The sequence below is a fragment of the Hypanus sabinus genome, chromosome 4 (assembly GCF_030144855.1).
Source record: "Hypanus sabinus isolate sHypSab1 chromosome 4, sHypSab1.hap1, whole genome shotgun sequence".
In the NCBI taxonomy this organism is placed as follows: domain Eukaryota; kingdom Metazoa; phylum Chordata; class Chondrichthyes; order Myliobatiformes; family Dasyatidae; genus Hypanus; species Hypanus sabinus.
The window spans coordinates 165,273,710-165,288,894 of NC_082709.1; the positions used below are offsets into that span (position 1 = coordinate 165,273,710).

The following is a 15,185-nucleotide window of genomic DNA, read 5'->3' on the forward strand; positions in this document are numbered from 1 at the left end:
ATCTGCATGCACTTTTCTTGAATGAAAAGGCATTATTAAACAAGCCAATAAAAAGCAGCATCACTTGGTGCCTGGCTTGTACTTATTCAGTCTATGAAGAGTTTGCATCAGTCGTAGGAGGGAGAATTCCTCTTGTGAGGGGGCAGGAGTATTTCGCTTTGGATTCTGTGAGCATTAGAGAGAAGCATATCTGAATAAGCTTTAAACTGCCTTGTTTCATTTTTAAAGCCTGCCTCGTTTTTAACCACTCGGCTTCACGAATGGATCCCGATGGGAAGAAGATCCTCATTCTGCGCTGCATGGAGCTACTGCTGAGCTTAGCCTGTTTTGTTCTCATCATCCTGAAAGCTTCAGCTGACTTTGAATGGACAATCCTCTGTCTTTTCTGTGGCGTACTATGCACAACAATGAGCAGCATTATGCTCTTCCTGGAGAATGGCACCAGTAAGGACCAGTGTCGTCATCTGTCACATATCACAGAAGTGTGCATTTTCAGCCTTGCTTCTGCCTTCACTACAGAGGCTCTTGTCCAAGTTATCAGTGTTATTGAGATGGGAATGCTATTGCAACCTGGCCAGTATTATTTTAAACCTCCTCCAACTTGGCAGACTGACTTTCACTTTAAGCTAGCCTTAACAGTATCCATTTGTTTGGTTTCTTTGTTGTACTGGATGGATCATCATCACACCAGATACCGAATTAGGCAACGAGGGCTTATTACTGTCACTCCAAAATCAATGTACGGCGTGAAACTAACATTCTCTTTGATTTTGCTGTTCTTGTTGTGGCACTCTGAAGAAAAGGGAATTTTTTCAACGGTGTGCCTTTACTTAACAGCTCACATTATTTCAGTATTCAAGGCTACTACATTTATGATTCCTTTAGACGTGCCCACAATAAAAATCAGATCAGCAATTGTCTGTGTAAATATAGTGCTATTTTTCATTTATGGCAAAACCTTATTAGTGTGGTCTAAACGTGTTATGATGCAATGTAGTAATGAGGCATATGTAAAAAGTTGTGTAAAGCAAGATATTGATGTATTGTGTATGTTTTCCTTTTATAATTTTTGTGCTGAAGGTGTTACCTTCACAATACTTTCAAGTTTTAACTCATTGTTGCTCATTTATGAATTAATATACCTAGTTAACTTCCATGAAAGTAATATGAATAATGTTATGCAAGATGGACCTGTGTAATGCAGTCCTTTTAAAATATCTTTGGTGAGCTGATGCAAATAACTTATTTGCTCTACTTATTTATTCTACAGAACTTAAAGTACAAGTAAAGATCAGCAAAAAATGTAGTAAGCTTCTCATGCAACTAATAGGCTTACACTAACAAATTCATTCATGTATTTATAAAGAATATCTCACAACTTAAACTGGAGTAAAAGTGGTTCTCTTCCAGAAGTAAGGTTATTAAAATAAGCTATCAAATCAGTTTAACTGGTTGTTAATGCAAAGTAAAACTAAGTTTGAAAATAAATTTCAATTTTCTTTTTCAAAATCGTTTTCTAGAGTTTTCTGTATTTTACCTGTTCCATTCAAATCAGGACCTGATTCATAATGTAATTCTCTTTAGATTAAGGGTGCATCCCTCCCTTTTTTTCTTTTGCATTTAAATACCTTACTTCCAGCTTCTTACAGTTAAGATCTATGGGTTTTTTTTTAATGTGTAAACATATTATAGTTTAGGTAGTAGGCAATATACCTTCTTTTTATAAATACAGCTCTGTGGCGATACAGTTCTGATTAACTTTTTTTATATATCGTAAGGTTGGCTTGGAGTTGGATAGTGGGAGGGTGGGGTGGTAACTAACTTTACACGATTCTACTATGGGTGCTTTGCTTAATTGTTATGAAGTGTACTTTGATGTGTTTGTTTTGCACTGTATAAACCTCTTTTTTTTGTTTTGTTGCATTGTAAAAACTCATCAAAAATTTTTTAAAAAAGGAAAGAATAATGTAATTCTTAACTTCAACCCTTTCACTTCAAAGATACAGCTAACAGGAGGAAAGGCCTCCGAGAACATTCCCATCCTCAGCGATGGCAGGGCCCTGCATGTAAGTGGCAAAGACAGAGCCAAAGCACTTTCATGCTCTGCCTGAGGTGCTAAGTGGATAATCCATCTTGGTTTTCTCCAGTAGACCCCAGTGTCAGAGAAGCAGTGTTAGTGACTTCAATTCACTCCTCTTGATATCAAGAAAGGACTGAGAGAGCTGGATACAGCCAAGGTTATGGGAGCAGATCACTCCCAGCCACAGTATAGAAGACTTGCATCCTTGTTCGAACTGAGCTGAGTGACAAGCTATCCAATACAAATAAAGCTCTGATGCCTACCCAGAAATGTGGAAAATTCTCTTGTTCACAAAAAAATCAGAGCAAATTGAATCCGGTTAATTATCACCTAGTAGATTCACACCCATCAATAAGGTGAAGGACTGTAATCAACAGTACTGCCAAGCTGCACAGTCACTAACCAACTGCTGCCAGGTGACCAGTGATGCACCATCAATAATTCACACTGAGACGTAAGGCGAGATATCAGCTTTTATTGACTGGAAGAAGGAACCAGGAATGAGCGTCCATCATACTATGACCTGGAGACTGAGGCCGAGTGTCAGGCCTCAGATCGCCTTTATACAGGGGCCTGTGGGAGGAGCCACAGGAGCAGTCAGCAGGGGGCGTGTCCAGATAGGCACATAGTTCACCACAACCAGTCTAGGGTTTTCTTGGACCACTCATTCCTAGACTTCATCAAAACAGTCCCACATGGGAGGTTGGCCAAGAAGGTTCAGTCTCTTGGCATTCAGGATGAGGTAGTAAATTGGATTTAACATTGGCTTCGCGGGAGAAGCCAGAAAGTGGTAGTAGATGGTTGCTTCTCTAACTGGAGGCTTGTAATTGGTGCTGGGTCCATTGCTGTTTATCATCTATATCAATGATCCGGATGATGATGTGGTAAACTATGGTCCAGGTGCAGATTGTTGGGACTAGGCCAAATAATAGTTCAGCATGGATTAGAAGGGCCAAAGAGTCCGTTTCTGTGTTGTAGTATTCTATGACTCTAACATTGACCAAATTCCGGATGCGAGGCGAGAATGGCTGTCTGGATATCACAGCAACAATTGACTGAACATAAAATCATGGTACCTGGGTGAAACTAATAAGTGGCAGGAAGGGGGAACACTCCAGTGGTCATAGACCACACAGAGGAAGACATTGATATGTTGGCAATCAATCATCCCAGTCCTGCCTGGCCTATCAGCTTTGGAGCAATAGAACCAATCATCTTCAGTGGCTTATCATTGGACTTGCTGCTATCATAAGACCAGAAGTGTAGCTATTTGTTCCATTCACAGCTCCTCTTAAAATGAGGCAAAACTCAGGTAAATCCCAGTCATGGGTTGATAAGTGGCAAGTAACTTGTGGGCTGAAAAGTTAAGTGCCAGGCAATAACTGTTCTCAGCTTTTCTGCACAGAGAGTGCATGTTTTACCAGAAGAGATGGTAGAGTCAGGTGCAATCACAATGCTTAAGAGACACATAGACAAGCATTTAAATCGGTAAGGCATAGTAGGATACAGTCCTAGTGCAGGCATATGGGATTAGTTTATATTCAAATTAGGTCAAATATTAGAAAATATGTACATATCATTATCACTGGCATATGTTGTGAAATCTGTTGTCGTTGTGGCAGAAGAATTAGAATCAGAAACATAGAAATATAGAAAACCTACAGCACAATACAGGCCCTTCAGCCCACAAGGCTGTGCCGAATATTTCCTTACCTTAGAAATTACCTAGGGTTACCCATAGCCCTCTGTCAGGTTTATTATCATCAGCTTGTATCGTGAGATTTATTAACAGCAGCAGCAGTACAAAGCAATGCATTATAACATAGAAAGGAACGAATAAATAAATAAATTACTGTATAGATATATGTGTATACTGAATAGATTTAAAATAATGCAAAAATAGAAATAATTTTTAAAAAGTGAGGTAGTCTTCATGAGTTCAATGTCCATTTAGGAATCGTATGGCAGTGGGAAGAAGCTGTTCCTGAATTGCTGAGTGTGTGCCTTCAGGCTTCTGTACCTCCTTCCTGCTGGTAACAGTGAGAAAAGGGCATGCTCTGTGTGATGGGGGTCATTAATAATAGGTGTCACCTTCCTGTGGCATCGCTCCTTGAAGATGTCTTGGGTACTACAGAGGCTAGTACCCCAAATGAAGCTGTCTAATTTTATGACTTTCTGCAGCTTCTATCAGTCCTGTGCAGTAGCACCCTGCCCCCTCCCCGTACCAGACAGCAATGCAGCCTGTCAGAATGCTCTCCACGGTAATAATAATAGAGTAAAAAAATGTGAATTCAGAAATCCGATGGCAAAGTGGAAGAAATTATTCTTGAGTCACTGAGAGTCTGCCACCAGGCTTCTTTATCTCCTTCCTGATGGTAGCAGTGAGAACAGGGCATGTCCTGGATGATGGGATTCCTTAATGATGGATGCTGCCTTTTTGAATCATTGCTCCTTGAAGATGTCAATGTGGGAACTCCTTCACAGAAATGATCACTATAGGTGAAGATGGTAGCTCATTCATCAATCATCACTTTCTCAAGGCTGCTTGCTGTAGGTGTGGGAGATAAATTGTGTCCTTGAAACTGATGCTCAAATCCCAAAAAAACTGAATAAACAAAAGAGAATCTTACATAAAGAAAAATAGAGTAAGATGGCCCTCTATTGAAACCCTGCTTCAAACACAGTCTGCTACAATCTTCTTCCTGTTCCTCTAAGTGAAGGTTGAGAAATCTGTCTACCTTAAATTTCTTAAACTAACATTTTTTTTTAAATTGGATATCCAAAAGCCCCATTCATCCTGTGTGATCACATTTATTTAAATTAAATGAGGCCTCTTATTGTTTTATTGAAAAATTTATCAACATTTATTTATTTATAGCCCAAACAAAAAGATTAGATTAGATTTAATCAAACTTGATTAGATTTTGGGACAAGTAACTGAGCAGCAGGAGAAGTGCACATTATGAATTAACAGAGCAATAAAAAAATGCTGGATCAACTCAGCAGGTCAGGCAACATCTATGAAAGGGAATAAACAGTCACATTTCGGGCTGAGATCCTTTCCCAGGTCCTGATGAAGGGTCTTAGTCTGAAGCGCCAACTCTTTTTTCCTCTCGATCGATGCTACCCGACCTGCTGAGTTCCTCCAGCATTTTATGTGTTGCTTTGGATTTTCAGCATCCACAGAATCTCTTGTGTCTATAAATAACACTTTTTACCTTCTTGTCATGGTCACCAAAGATTGTATCTGGATGATAGGACTGCATATTTTCCTAAGCTGTTCTTGTTGTTTTGAGAGTGCACATTGAGTTGCACAAAGCTATGTTTCTACATTTTGATACTCTCCCACTATATTTGGTTGGCTAGTTCATCACATTCTTTGTGTTACGCTAAATCTCTTATTATCTAGCAAAGACTGTCACTTTTCAAAATGCTTACTGCAGAAGATCTGAATGTGCTCTTTAAAATGCCCTCAAGCCAATTGTTGATGGCAAACTTGAATAAGATGGATGACAACACAGAATTTAGTTCTTTTAGCTTTCAAGAGAAATAGATTCACTGGGGCAACTATTTACTCACAAAGATTTTGCTATATCACAATTTCTGGCAGATGGTTGTCCAGTGATCCCTGCTAGAAACTGAGCTGCAATTATATTTTCATATATTATAATTACTGTACAAGTGCTATATTTCAAAACAGTCATGAACTAACCTTAAGGACGTTTAGAATATCAGGGAAACAAGTCAGCATCCCTTTGTACTCTTTATTGATCTCAATCAGGCTGTGAAAATCCTTTTTTGGCTGCAAGACAAATCAGAAATATACCAGGTACTTCTAGTGGTGCCATTAAATAGTTCAAAGGCCATTAATTTTACAAAAAGCAAAGTTTAATATAAATTATGAATAAATCATTTAAAAATAATTAGATTGTTAGAATAATGTACCTGTTCGAAATGAAGATTCCCAATGTCAGTGTAAGTTTTTCCAACAAATGATAAAGCATTTTCAATTGAGCCTTTCCCTTTTGAAAAATGATAAAACATTTACACTCTGTTACATTTAGCATTCGCACTGCAGCATTCAACAATACTTTAATGCTACATTCATTTAATATACACTTGCTATCGCATTTATTCTAAGCATGTAAGGTCTCATTTTCTTGGCTACAATTTCCATCTCCAGCTTATAGGACAGCTATAATGTGGTCATGCATGGAAATGTAATTGCTGTATTTGTAGTGTGTAAATATGTACAATTAATTAAAAGAAATGTTTAAATTTGATATAACCTAGTTAATATTTCATAAGCTCTATTTGACTGCCTGCCAGTCAAATGGAATTCATTTGCTGTGATGTCAATGCAAAATAGCATCACATGCTTCTATATCAATTCTCTTTTATCTTTGGATTTGGTCTGCACTGTATCTGTTATTAGGACCTTCAATAGCAGCAGGCAGATGAAATAGGTCCAATGGAGAAGATCATATTTGTAGTTTTAAATTGCTCTTCTAGAAATGCCCAAATCCCAGCATGTTTGCAACCTGTATTCAAACTGCAATCAACTAACTGAGTAGTGGAAAAATCAGAGTGATTATATCAATTACCATTACCACTGTGCAACATCACATGCCAGCTGTTCATAAACCTGTAACACCAAGATCTTGCACCACTGTTGCAATATTATTGGACCAACACAGGTCATGACCAAGATAGATCTCATTTAATTTGTTGTAGGACTAAAACAGATCTAGCTTCAATTGGGAATTTTACAACAGAATAGCTATAGTAACACTTAACTAATGATATTCTTTTCCAAACGCACAGCTCCTTCTGCTCTGCAAATGTGACTCCCTTGTAGATTAACAATCTGTCTTCCTTGCTTTTGAATATATTCAATGAATCAGCCTACAAAGCTCCCTGAAGCAGAGAATTTTAAAGATATGTAAAAGTTAGGTTCCAGAGCCAGTGATGTTTGACAGTAAAAGTTAACAAGGTGAGAAAAAGTTCAGGTTTGAATTGTCAGTTGTGATTTGTTCTGCTATTATTAATGAGCCAAAGGCAGTAACTTCGTGCAGTACGCGTCAACCCCCTCCTGCACATGCAAAAAACAAATCGTCGGGATGGGGGGGGGGGTTATGTTCTTATTGCGTTTGCGCAATGTGTTTTTTGAGCATGGAGAGGGGGATATTGATGTACTTTTTTGAATGAACTCCATGGTTTTCTTTGTTACATGGCTGTCTGGAGAAGATGCATCTCAGAGTTGCATACTACATGCATACATTGATAATAAATATACTTTGAACATTGATTGGACAGCCACATACGAAGCCTCTGAAGAAATAACATGTTTAATCGTGAATGGAAGGTCAGTGGCCTGAAGATGCTGAATAACTTCAAATCCAGAGGACTACAGGCTGACAAATGCCATCAATATTGCTCAGATTGCACAGTCGTAACTCTGCATCAAATGTGCACAGTTCCCTGGAGATAGTGATTGACTTATGTTCCAACTTCTGTTAGTTTCCATACTTCCCAATATTATTGAGATAATGTTAATGTTTTTTAATGTGGAAACAAATACAAAATAATTGTTCAAAGTTTTTGCCATTTTAAAATTTCTCTTTGTTAACTTCCATTCTCTTCCTCTAGAAACAACATTTACCTTAGGTTTTTTTCCCTCTCTCATAGTATTCATTCTTTATTTTATCATGAATATTCCAACTAAAGTCTATCGATCTTAATTAACATCAAATTATGCCACTTTTACCAATCTGTTTCCAGTATGCAGTTTGCAGGTCACTGATATCTTGAAGCACCCTAACTGGAATGGCAAGATTAGCCAGTGATTATAGCTTAATGCGCAGAAATATTTACATATACGTAGTATGTTGTAGGATGTTTACAGACAATTTAATTAGCAAATTTGAATCCACACTGTACTAACACATGAAAAGATATGCTTTGGCAATCTAGGCAGGGAGAGATAGAATGCTAACAGTAAACTGTGATGACATATAACCAAGGGTTAGAGTGAAAGCAACTGAAACAGCCGTAGAAAGATGAATCAAATCTGTCGACTAATGCGAAAGAAATGAGCAAGAACTATTGAAAGGTGCGAGAAGAGGCCTTTCCCTAGAAACTCAGAACATTTCATGTGATACACAAGTGAATTTTCATCTCTCGTCACACGGGCAGAGGCTCTTCCGGGGAAGTGTAGTGTGGTCTTCATTGTTGCTGTAACATGAGTACAATGATCTCAATTGATTGGCAATGCATAACTGACAACACTCCCCTGATATTCTATCCTAAATAAATTGTTCTGGGGGCAACTCTGTTTTCCAGAAGAGCCCCAGACATTAACATTTTTAAGGACTCAAGGTCTGTGTACCGGTCCCAAGGGCAAAGCAGTTCCAAAGTGGCCCCACAAATTGAAGCAGTGGTACCTGTTGAGAACTGCATGCAATGAGCACGATAATATTGCTCCACCTCAGTACAAGTTGTAGTGCATTTAAGAATTCCCAACTGAAATAAATAATTAGTCTTTGACATATTTAAACACAGAAATTAGGATGTGGTTGCTTCATATCATGACCACAGCTCGTATGTTGTAAGAAAAGGAGAGAAATTTAATATATTTGAAAGCCCAGCAGGTAGTAAAAACAAATTCAAAGCCAAAAGCATCTAAGGTTCACCCTAAAGCATATGGATTACATGCTATTTTTGATGCTTGATGTACCTCACACAAAATGCTGGAGGAACTCAACATCTATGGAAACAAATAAACAGTTGACCTTTCAGCCCAACAGCCTCCTTCAGGGGCGAGGGCAAAGAGGCTAGCTGGAAGGGGATAAGTGAAGCCAGATGGGTGGAAAAGGTCAAGTGGTGGAGAAGAAGAAATTTGATAGGAGAGAGACCATGGGAGAAAGGTCCCCTCCTCCCACCTGTTTTGTTCTGGTGACTTCCACCTTCTTTATCAGACCTAAAGAAGGGTTGGTCTTAAACCTCTACTATTTATTCATTTCCCTAGATGTTGCCTGACTTGCTGAGTTCCTCCAACATTTTGTTTGTGATGCTTTGGATTTCCAACATCTGCAGACTTCCTCGTGCTTGATGTATCTGTTTAAGCTACTGCAAAGGTTCTTATTTGAAATTAAATATGTCAATGTTTACTTTACCATGAAAGGAGTTTTTGCCAAATGATGCTGCCAAATCCAAGAAAGCTTTTCCTATTTTGGTATATTCAGACTTCAATGCTGAAAGAACAGATTTTTCAAAAAAGACATTGTAAAATTTATTTTAACACAACATGAAGCAACCCAAAGGATATTGTCATTGATACAGTTTTCCTAATATTTTAGTGTAATGGATTAATCCAAATATTCACAGCTGTATCTACCCTTTAGTTGTGAATGCACTCAGTGGCCGGAGGATGCTGTATGACTTCAAGTCCAGAGGTCTACAGGCTGACTAATACGTTCAGTTTGCCATACACTATTTCCTAGTGATACCAGTTGATTTACCTTCCACCTTATATGTTGTCCCCATATTTTCTCATATTAGTGAGATAGTTTTGGTGACTTCTACTGTAAAAGCAGAGAAAATGTTTGATCAAGGTCTCTGCCATTTCTTTATTTCCCATTATTAATTTCCACGGTCTTCATCTGGAAACATTTACCTTAGTTTCTCTCTCTCATAGTATTCTTTATTCTGTCAGGAAAATTCCAGCTGAAGTGTATCAATCACACTAAGCATCAGATTATGCTGTGTGTGACTGTCCATTTCCACTATGCAAAGTGTTTGCAGTTCACTCACACCTTGGAAAGCCCAAACTAGAATGACAAGGGTACCAAGTGTGTATAATTTACCACACAAGTAGCCAGTGGTTACTTGAACTATAATTTAACCACTGAGGCACCAATCAGAAATATGTGATTTAGAAGCCTCAGCCAAAAGGTTATTGTTGTTTTGTTGCTTGTCTAATGGAACCAGCAAGAGGATCTTTATTGATGGCTCTTACTTGAATAGCAGTGATCCAACTGCTTTCAATAAGCATCAGTATTTAGTTTGCCACTTTACTGGAAGGAACTTACTTTCACAAAATATAGCTGGAAGCAAGCCTCTGATAGAGGTAGACATGAAGAAGGAGATCTGGAAATTAACTGTCAAGGGGCAGCTATTAAATACTCAAAAGTCAAGACAGAGTGGACATGGGAGAGGTTGTTTCCTATAGTAGGGGAGTCTAGGACCAGAGGATACAGTCGTAGAATACAAGAACATCCATTTAGAACAGAGATGAGGAGGAATTTCACAGCCAGAGGCTGGTAAACCTGTGGAATTCATTGACACAGATGGCTGAGGAGGCTAAGTCTTTGGATATATTTAAAGTAGAGGTTGACGGGTTCTTGATTAGTAAGGGTGTTAAAGGTTATTGGAAGGAAGCTTGAGAGGGATAATACATCAGCCATGATGGAATAGTGGTGTCGACTCAATGGGCTGAATGGCTTAGTTCAGCTTCTCTACCTTATGGTCTTATGGCAGGGTGATTTTTTGGCTGTAATATATGGGAATGCAGAATATGTGCTGAAAGTTTTAAATGAAATGCTCAGCTGAAAATTTAGCACCGTTCTAGTAAGAGATGTTAAATCAAGATCTTCCAAGGGAGGTTGTGTGACCTTCTTTGGTTATAAAGGGTTCACATTCAGACAATGTGCTTGAAAGAAATTTGTGTGCCTTCCTTTCCCCCCAATATAAACAAGTAATAAGCTAGACATTGATGCCATTATGCTCCCTCACAAACATTCTCTACAGTATGATTGCTATTGCTAATATCTATAGTATTAATTATGGAAATTTTAGAATTAGACATACTGTTTTTATGGATAGTGATTCTATCCAAGTAGTACCATTTCTGAACTGTTATTGATAATACCTATGGGACAAATTAAAGCATACATAAATTGTATTAATTATGATCAGAACATAGTTCTACCCATTTCCTATAAAGTTCAAACAATTAACAAATACCTGACACCTTTATGGTAATTCTTCCACATTCTAGTATATTTGAAAAGCATTTCTTATAGGATTCTACAATCAATGGCCACTTTATTAGGTACCTCCTGTATCTAACAAAATGGCCACTGAATGTATATTTGTGGTCTTCTGCTGTTGTAGACCATACACTTCAAGGCTCAATGTGTTGTACGTTCAGAGGTGCTCTTCTGCACACCACTGTTGTAACGTGGAGTTATCTGAGTTACTGTCACCTTTCTGTCAGCTTGAACCTGTCTAGCCATTCTTCTCTGACATCTCACGGCATTTTCACCCACGTAACTACTGTTCACTGAATGTTCCTTTTTTATTTTGCAAACCTTTCTCTGTAAACTCTAGAGACTGTTGCGCATTAAAATGCCAGGATATCAGCAGCTTCTGAGATACTCAAACCACCCCATCTGGCAGCAACAATCATTCCATGGTCAAAGTCACTTAAATCACATTTCTTCCCCATTCTGAACAGCAACGGGACCTCTTGACCATGTCTGTATGTTTTCATGTGTTGAGTTGCTGCACACAATTGGCTGATTAGATTCTTGCACAAACGACCAAGTGTTTAAGTATACAGAATAAAGTGACCCCTCAGTGTAATCGAATGCTATTGATTGCAAGTTCCAATATATTTTATATCCATCCAAGTACTAAATGATTTTATGCTGAACAATAGGTCAACTATATTTAAGAAATGCACCATATTTGTGGTGAATATGTTAAGGCTGACTGGAAGTAATTAAGAAAACGCTACCAATTGGAGAAAGACACCAATCAGAGTGGAAATTGGGAAGGACACTACTTACTTGGTTCTATCAAGTAATCAAGGTCTTTAAAATTATGGTAGCTTATTTGTGGGGACATAGAGGCCATGTATTGGTGTGGGGGAATTCCTATCTTTATAAATCTAGTAGAGAGCTCAAGAGGAACTTGTAGATGAGAAGTCATGGCCACTTGGAGTAATTGAGGAAAATAAGCTCTGTGGCTGGCCAGTGATCACTGGGGATGGATAACGGGTCACATCACTGTGAACGACCAGAAAGGATGAGGGGAGGGGTCCCCCCATTCCCCCCCACCCAACGTTAGCAGATCCCTGGATCAGAGATCTGCTCAGGCAGGAGGCATGAGGGCTGGAGACCCCCTAGGCTGGCAAGATGGCAACCCTGGAGTTCACAGTTCTGTCATCGGTGAATCCTGGGGAGAGAACCGAAGATCAAAGCCCAGAAGTCGAAGACTGAAGTCTAAATTTGAGTCAGCAAGTCTGGAAAGCAAGGCCCAGTGGCCAACACCCTGGGTCTGCACATCTGTGAATTCAATGGGGAACTCAGGAGCCTGATGTCTGGGAGTCTGCAAGGCCGCAGGAGGAAAGGACGCACTCTTTCCTAGGGTTTAAATCCTTCTCGGTGCGAGAGTGAGCGGAAAGGTGCTTGTTTTGTTGTTGTGTTGTTAGTCTGTTGTTCTGTTGACCATTGTGGGCATGCTATGTGGCATCCTGGCGATACTTGTGTGCTGCGCCCAGGTTGTGTTGGTTATTAACACAAACATTGCAACTCGCTCTATGCTTCAATGTACATGTGATACATAAATGAATCTGAAACCAGATATATCCCAGTTATTGACCCATTTACATGGAGTGCAACCACAAAGAAACCACAACCCATTATCAAAGATTCTGACCATCCAGGCCATGCCTTAGATCCCACTCCATCAGGTTTAGTAACAGTCATTACATTAGGTTCCTGAACCAGTGTGGATAACTTCAATCACCATTACTCTGAAATGATTCTATGACCCACAGACTCATTTTCAAGGACTCTTTACACATCATTGTTGGTATTATTTGTTTATTTTCACAGTCTCTCTTCTTCTGCATATTGGTTATTTTTCAGTTTTTATGTATTGTTTTTCATAAAATTATTGTATATTTTCCTGTAAATGCCTGCAAGAAAATCAACCTCAAGGTAGTTCTGCTAATGTATACACACTTTAATAACAAATGTACTTGAAACTTTGAACTAAAGATATGTCTTTTACTTTTGCCATGCATTAATATACATACTTCCAGGACACCGAGCCAGGTGCTCTTCTGTCACTGCTACGAGATTTCTGACACTTTCTCCCATACTCTTGGCAAAGGTCAAATATTTTTCTGCATCTTCTCTTTAAATTAAAAGAGAAAAAAAATCTATTAACAACTATAAAGAGCTGGCCAATCACATTAACATTGTAAAATATATAAAATTGTAAGCCACACACAAAAAGTTGAGGAAATTGGCAGGTCAGGCAGCATCTATGGAGGGAAATAGCCAGTTGACGTTTCAGGTTGAGATCCTTTATCAGGATTGGAAAGACGAAGTGGAGAGAGTCAGTATATAAAGGTGGGGGGAGCTAAAGAGAGCAGATGATGCAGGTGAAGGAGGTGATAGGCCGGTGGGAAAGAGGAGAGTGGGACTGACATAATAAGTTTAGAGGTGATAGGTGGAAGTGACAAAGGGCTGAAAAAGGTGAAATCTGATTGGAGAGAACAGTATACCATGGAATAAAAGGAAGGGGTTAAGGAGGGGAACCAGTAGGAGGAAGGTGATGAACAGATTGAGAGGGGGCAGAGGCTAATGAGATGGCCTGATGGGAACCAGTGGGATAAGTGCAAAGAAGGAGGAAGGGGAGGGCTTACTGGAAGTTCAAAAAATTGATGTTCCCTTTACTACATGGTCCACTTTCCTCTTCAGTCAGATTCCAAATATTTTCTAGATGTAAACAGAATAAACCTACCCATCCAGCAGCTTAAATTCTGATGATGGCATGATTTCAGAGAATATCATTCCTCTAACTGCTTCATCTTTCTCTGCAATTCTTTTACCAATTTTCCATTCCTGGAGGGAACAATGCTACAATCTTAAACATTCATGAAATATGTACAGGAATAACTCAGAACCTACACAGATGAATGATCAGTGTCCTCAAGGTTTAGAGGATACGATGGCACCTATGCACTGTAACATATCCAATGCTGTTGGTTGTTTTTTTATTAATTCAATACCTTCTTGATGTATAGTCATGCTTATCAAAGCAGTAGAATACTTTCTTATTGTTGGCATCCAATGTCATAATGAAATGCCGCAGTGTGACAGAGAGCACAGGACAGATGCAAAATGAATTTCTAATTCACACAGACACAGAGTTAAATTTAGGTTCTGGAAGTTTGGATTATAATGGATTAAATTTGGTCCTTCATTCCAGTTTCTCTCCATTTTGGCTTGTAACATAGCATTCGTTGCTTCAAATTCCGAAGTATGATAGCTCGGATTGAGTTTGAAGATTCTAAACATCATGCCCCCACTTCCATGGTACCAAATCCTTAAGGTATTATTGGCCACTTCAGTGCTATTTTTGGCTCTTCTTAAAGTAGCCTTCAAAACGTTAAGCATTTTCCACTTACGTTTTGTATTTGGTATCTGTCAATTTCTGGTATTTGTTATGCTGGTTCAGACTATCATGGGGTTTAATAGAAGTAAAGGCTAAATCCATGAAATGTGGTTAAGTTTGAAAACCAAGCATAAATATGTTTTCTCGGCTTAGCTTTCTTCAAAACAGTGACTGAAATACTCACAAACAAGGGAAAATCTAACAGATGCTGGAAATACACGCCACACACACAAAATGCTCGAGAAACTCAGCTGCCAGGCAGCATCTATAGAAAAGAGTACAGTCGACATTTCGGGCCGTGACCCTTCATCAGGACTCAAAAGGACTGAACACTCACTCACTTTTTCATCGTTTTTTCTGATAAAGTGTTGGAAAATTTCACTCTGGGAGATCACGGGGTGACGAGATATACGGTTGATCCAGATCTGCAGTCCACCCATGCGAGCCTGAATAAACTCTTCACTGAACCGCCCTGTAGATTGAAAACAATCAAGGATGAACTTACAAAGGCAAACCACACAGGGACTCAATGATCAAATGGCAGCCTAATCTGAGAATCAGATGTAACCCATTACATTGACTCTGACTGACCACACGGAAGCTTCGTGGTTAGTGCAACACTATTACAGTGCCA

The 15,185-nt window shown here is 38.9% G+C and overlaps 1 protein-coding gene across 1 annotated transcript in view; it reads right to left on the reverse strand.

Annotated features, from left to right (window-relative positions):
• The window catches only part of LOC132393450 (sorting nexin-9-like), a 64,285-nt gene that overhangs the window by 9,260 nt on the left and 39,840 nt on the right, over nt 1–15,185 (reverse strand). Inside the window, exons 9-14 of the mRNA XM_059968695.1 lie at nt 14,893–15,023; nt 13,898–13,998; nt 13,185–13,285; nt 9,256–9,333; nt 6,026–6,102; nt 5,793–5,882 (exon numbers count right to left, since the gene is read on the reverse strand). Coding sequence (XP_059824678.1) covers nt 5,793–5,882; nt 6,026–6,102; nt 9,256–9,333; nt 13,185–13,285; nt 13,898–13,998; nt 14,893–15,023 — 578 coding nt within the window. The remainder of the gene's footprint in view (nt 1–5,792; nt 5,883–6,025; nt 6,103–9,255; nt 9,334–13,184; nt 13,286–13,897; nt 13,999–14,892; nt 15,024–15,185) is intronic.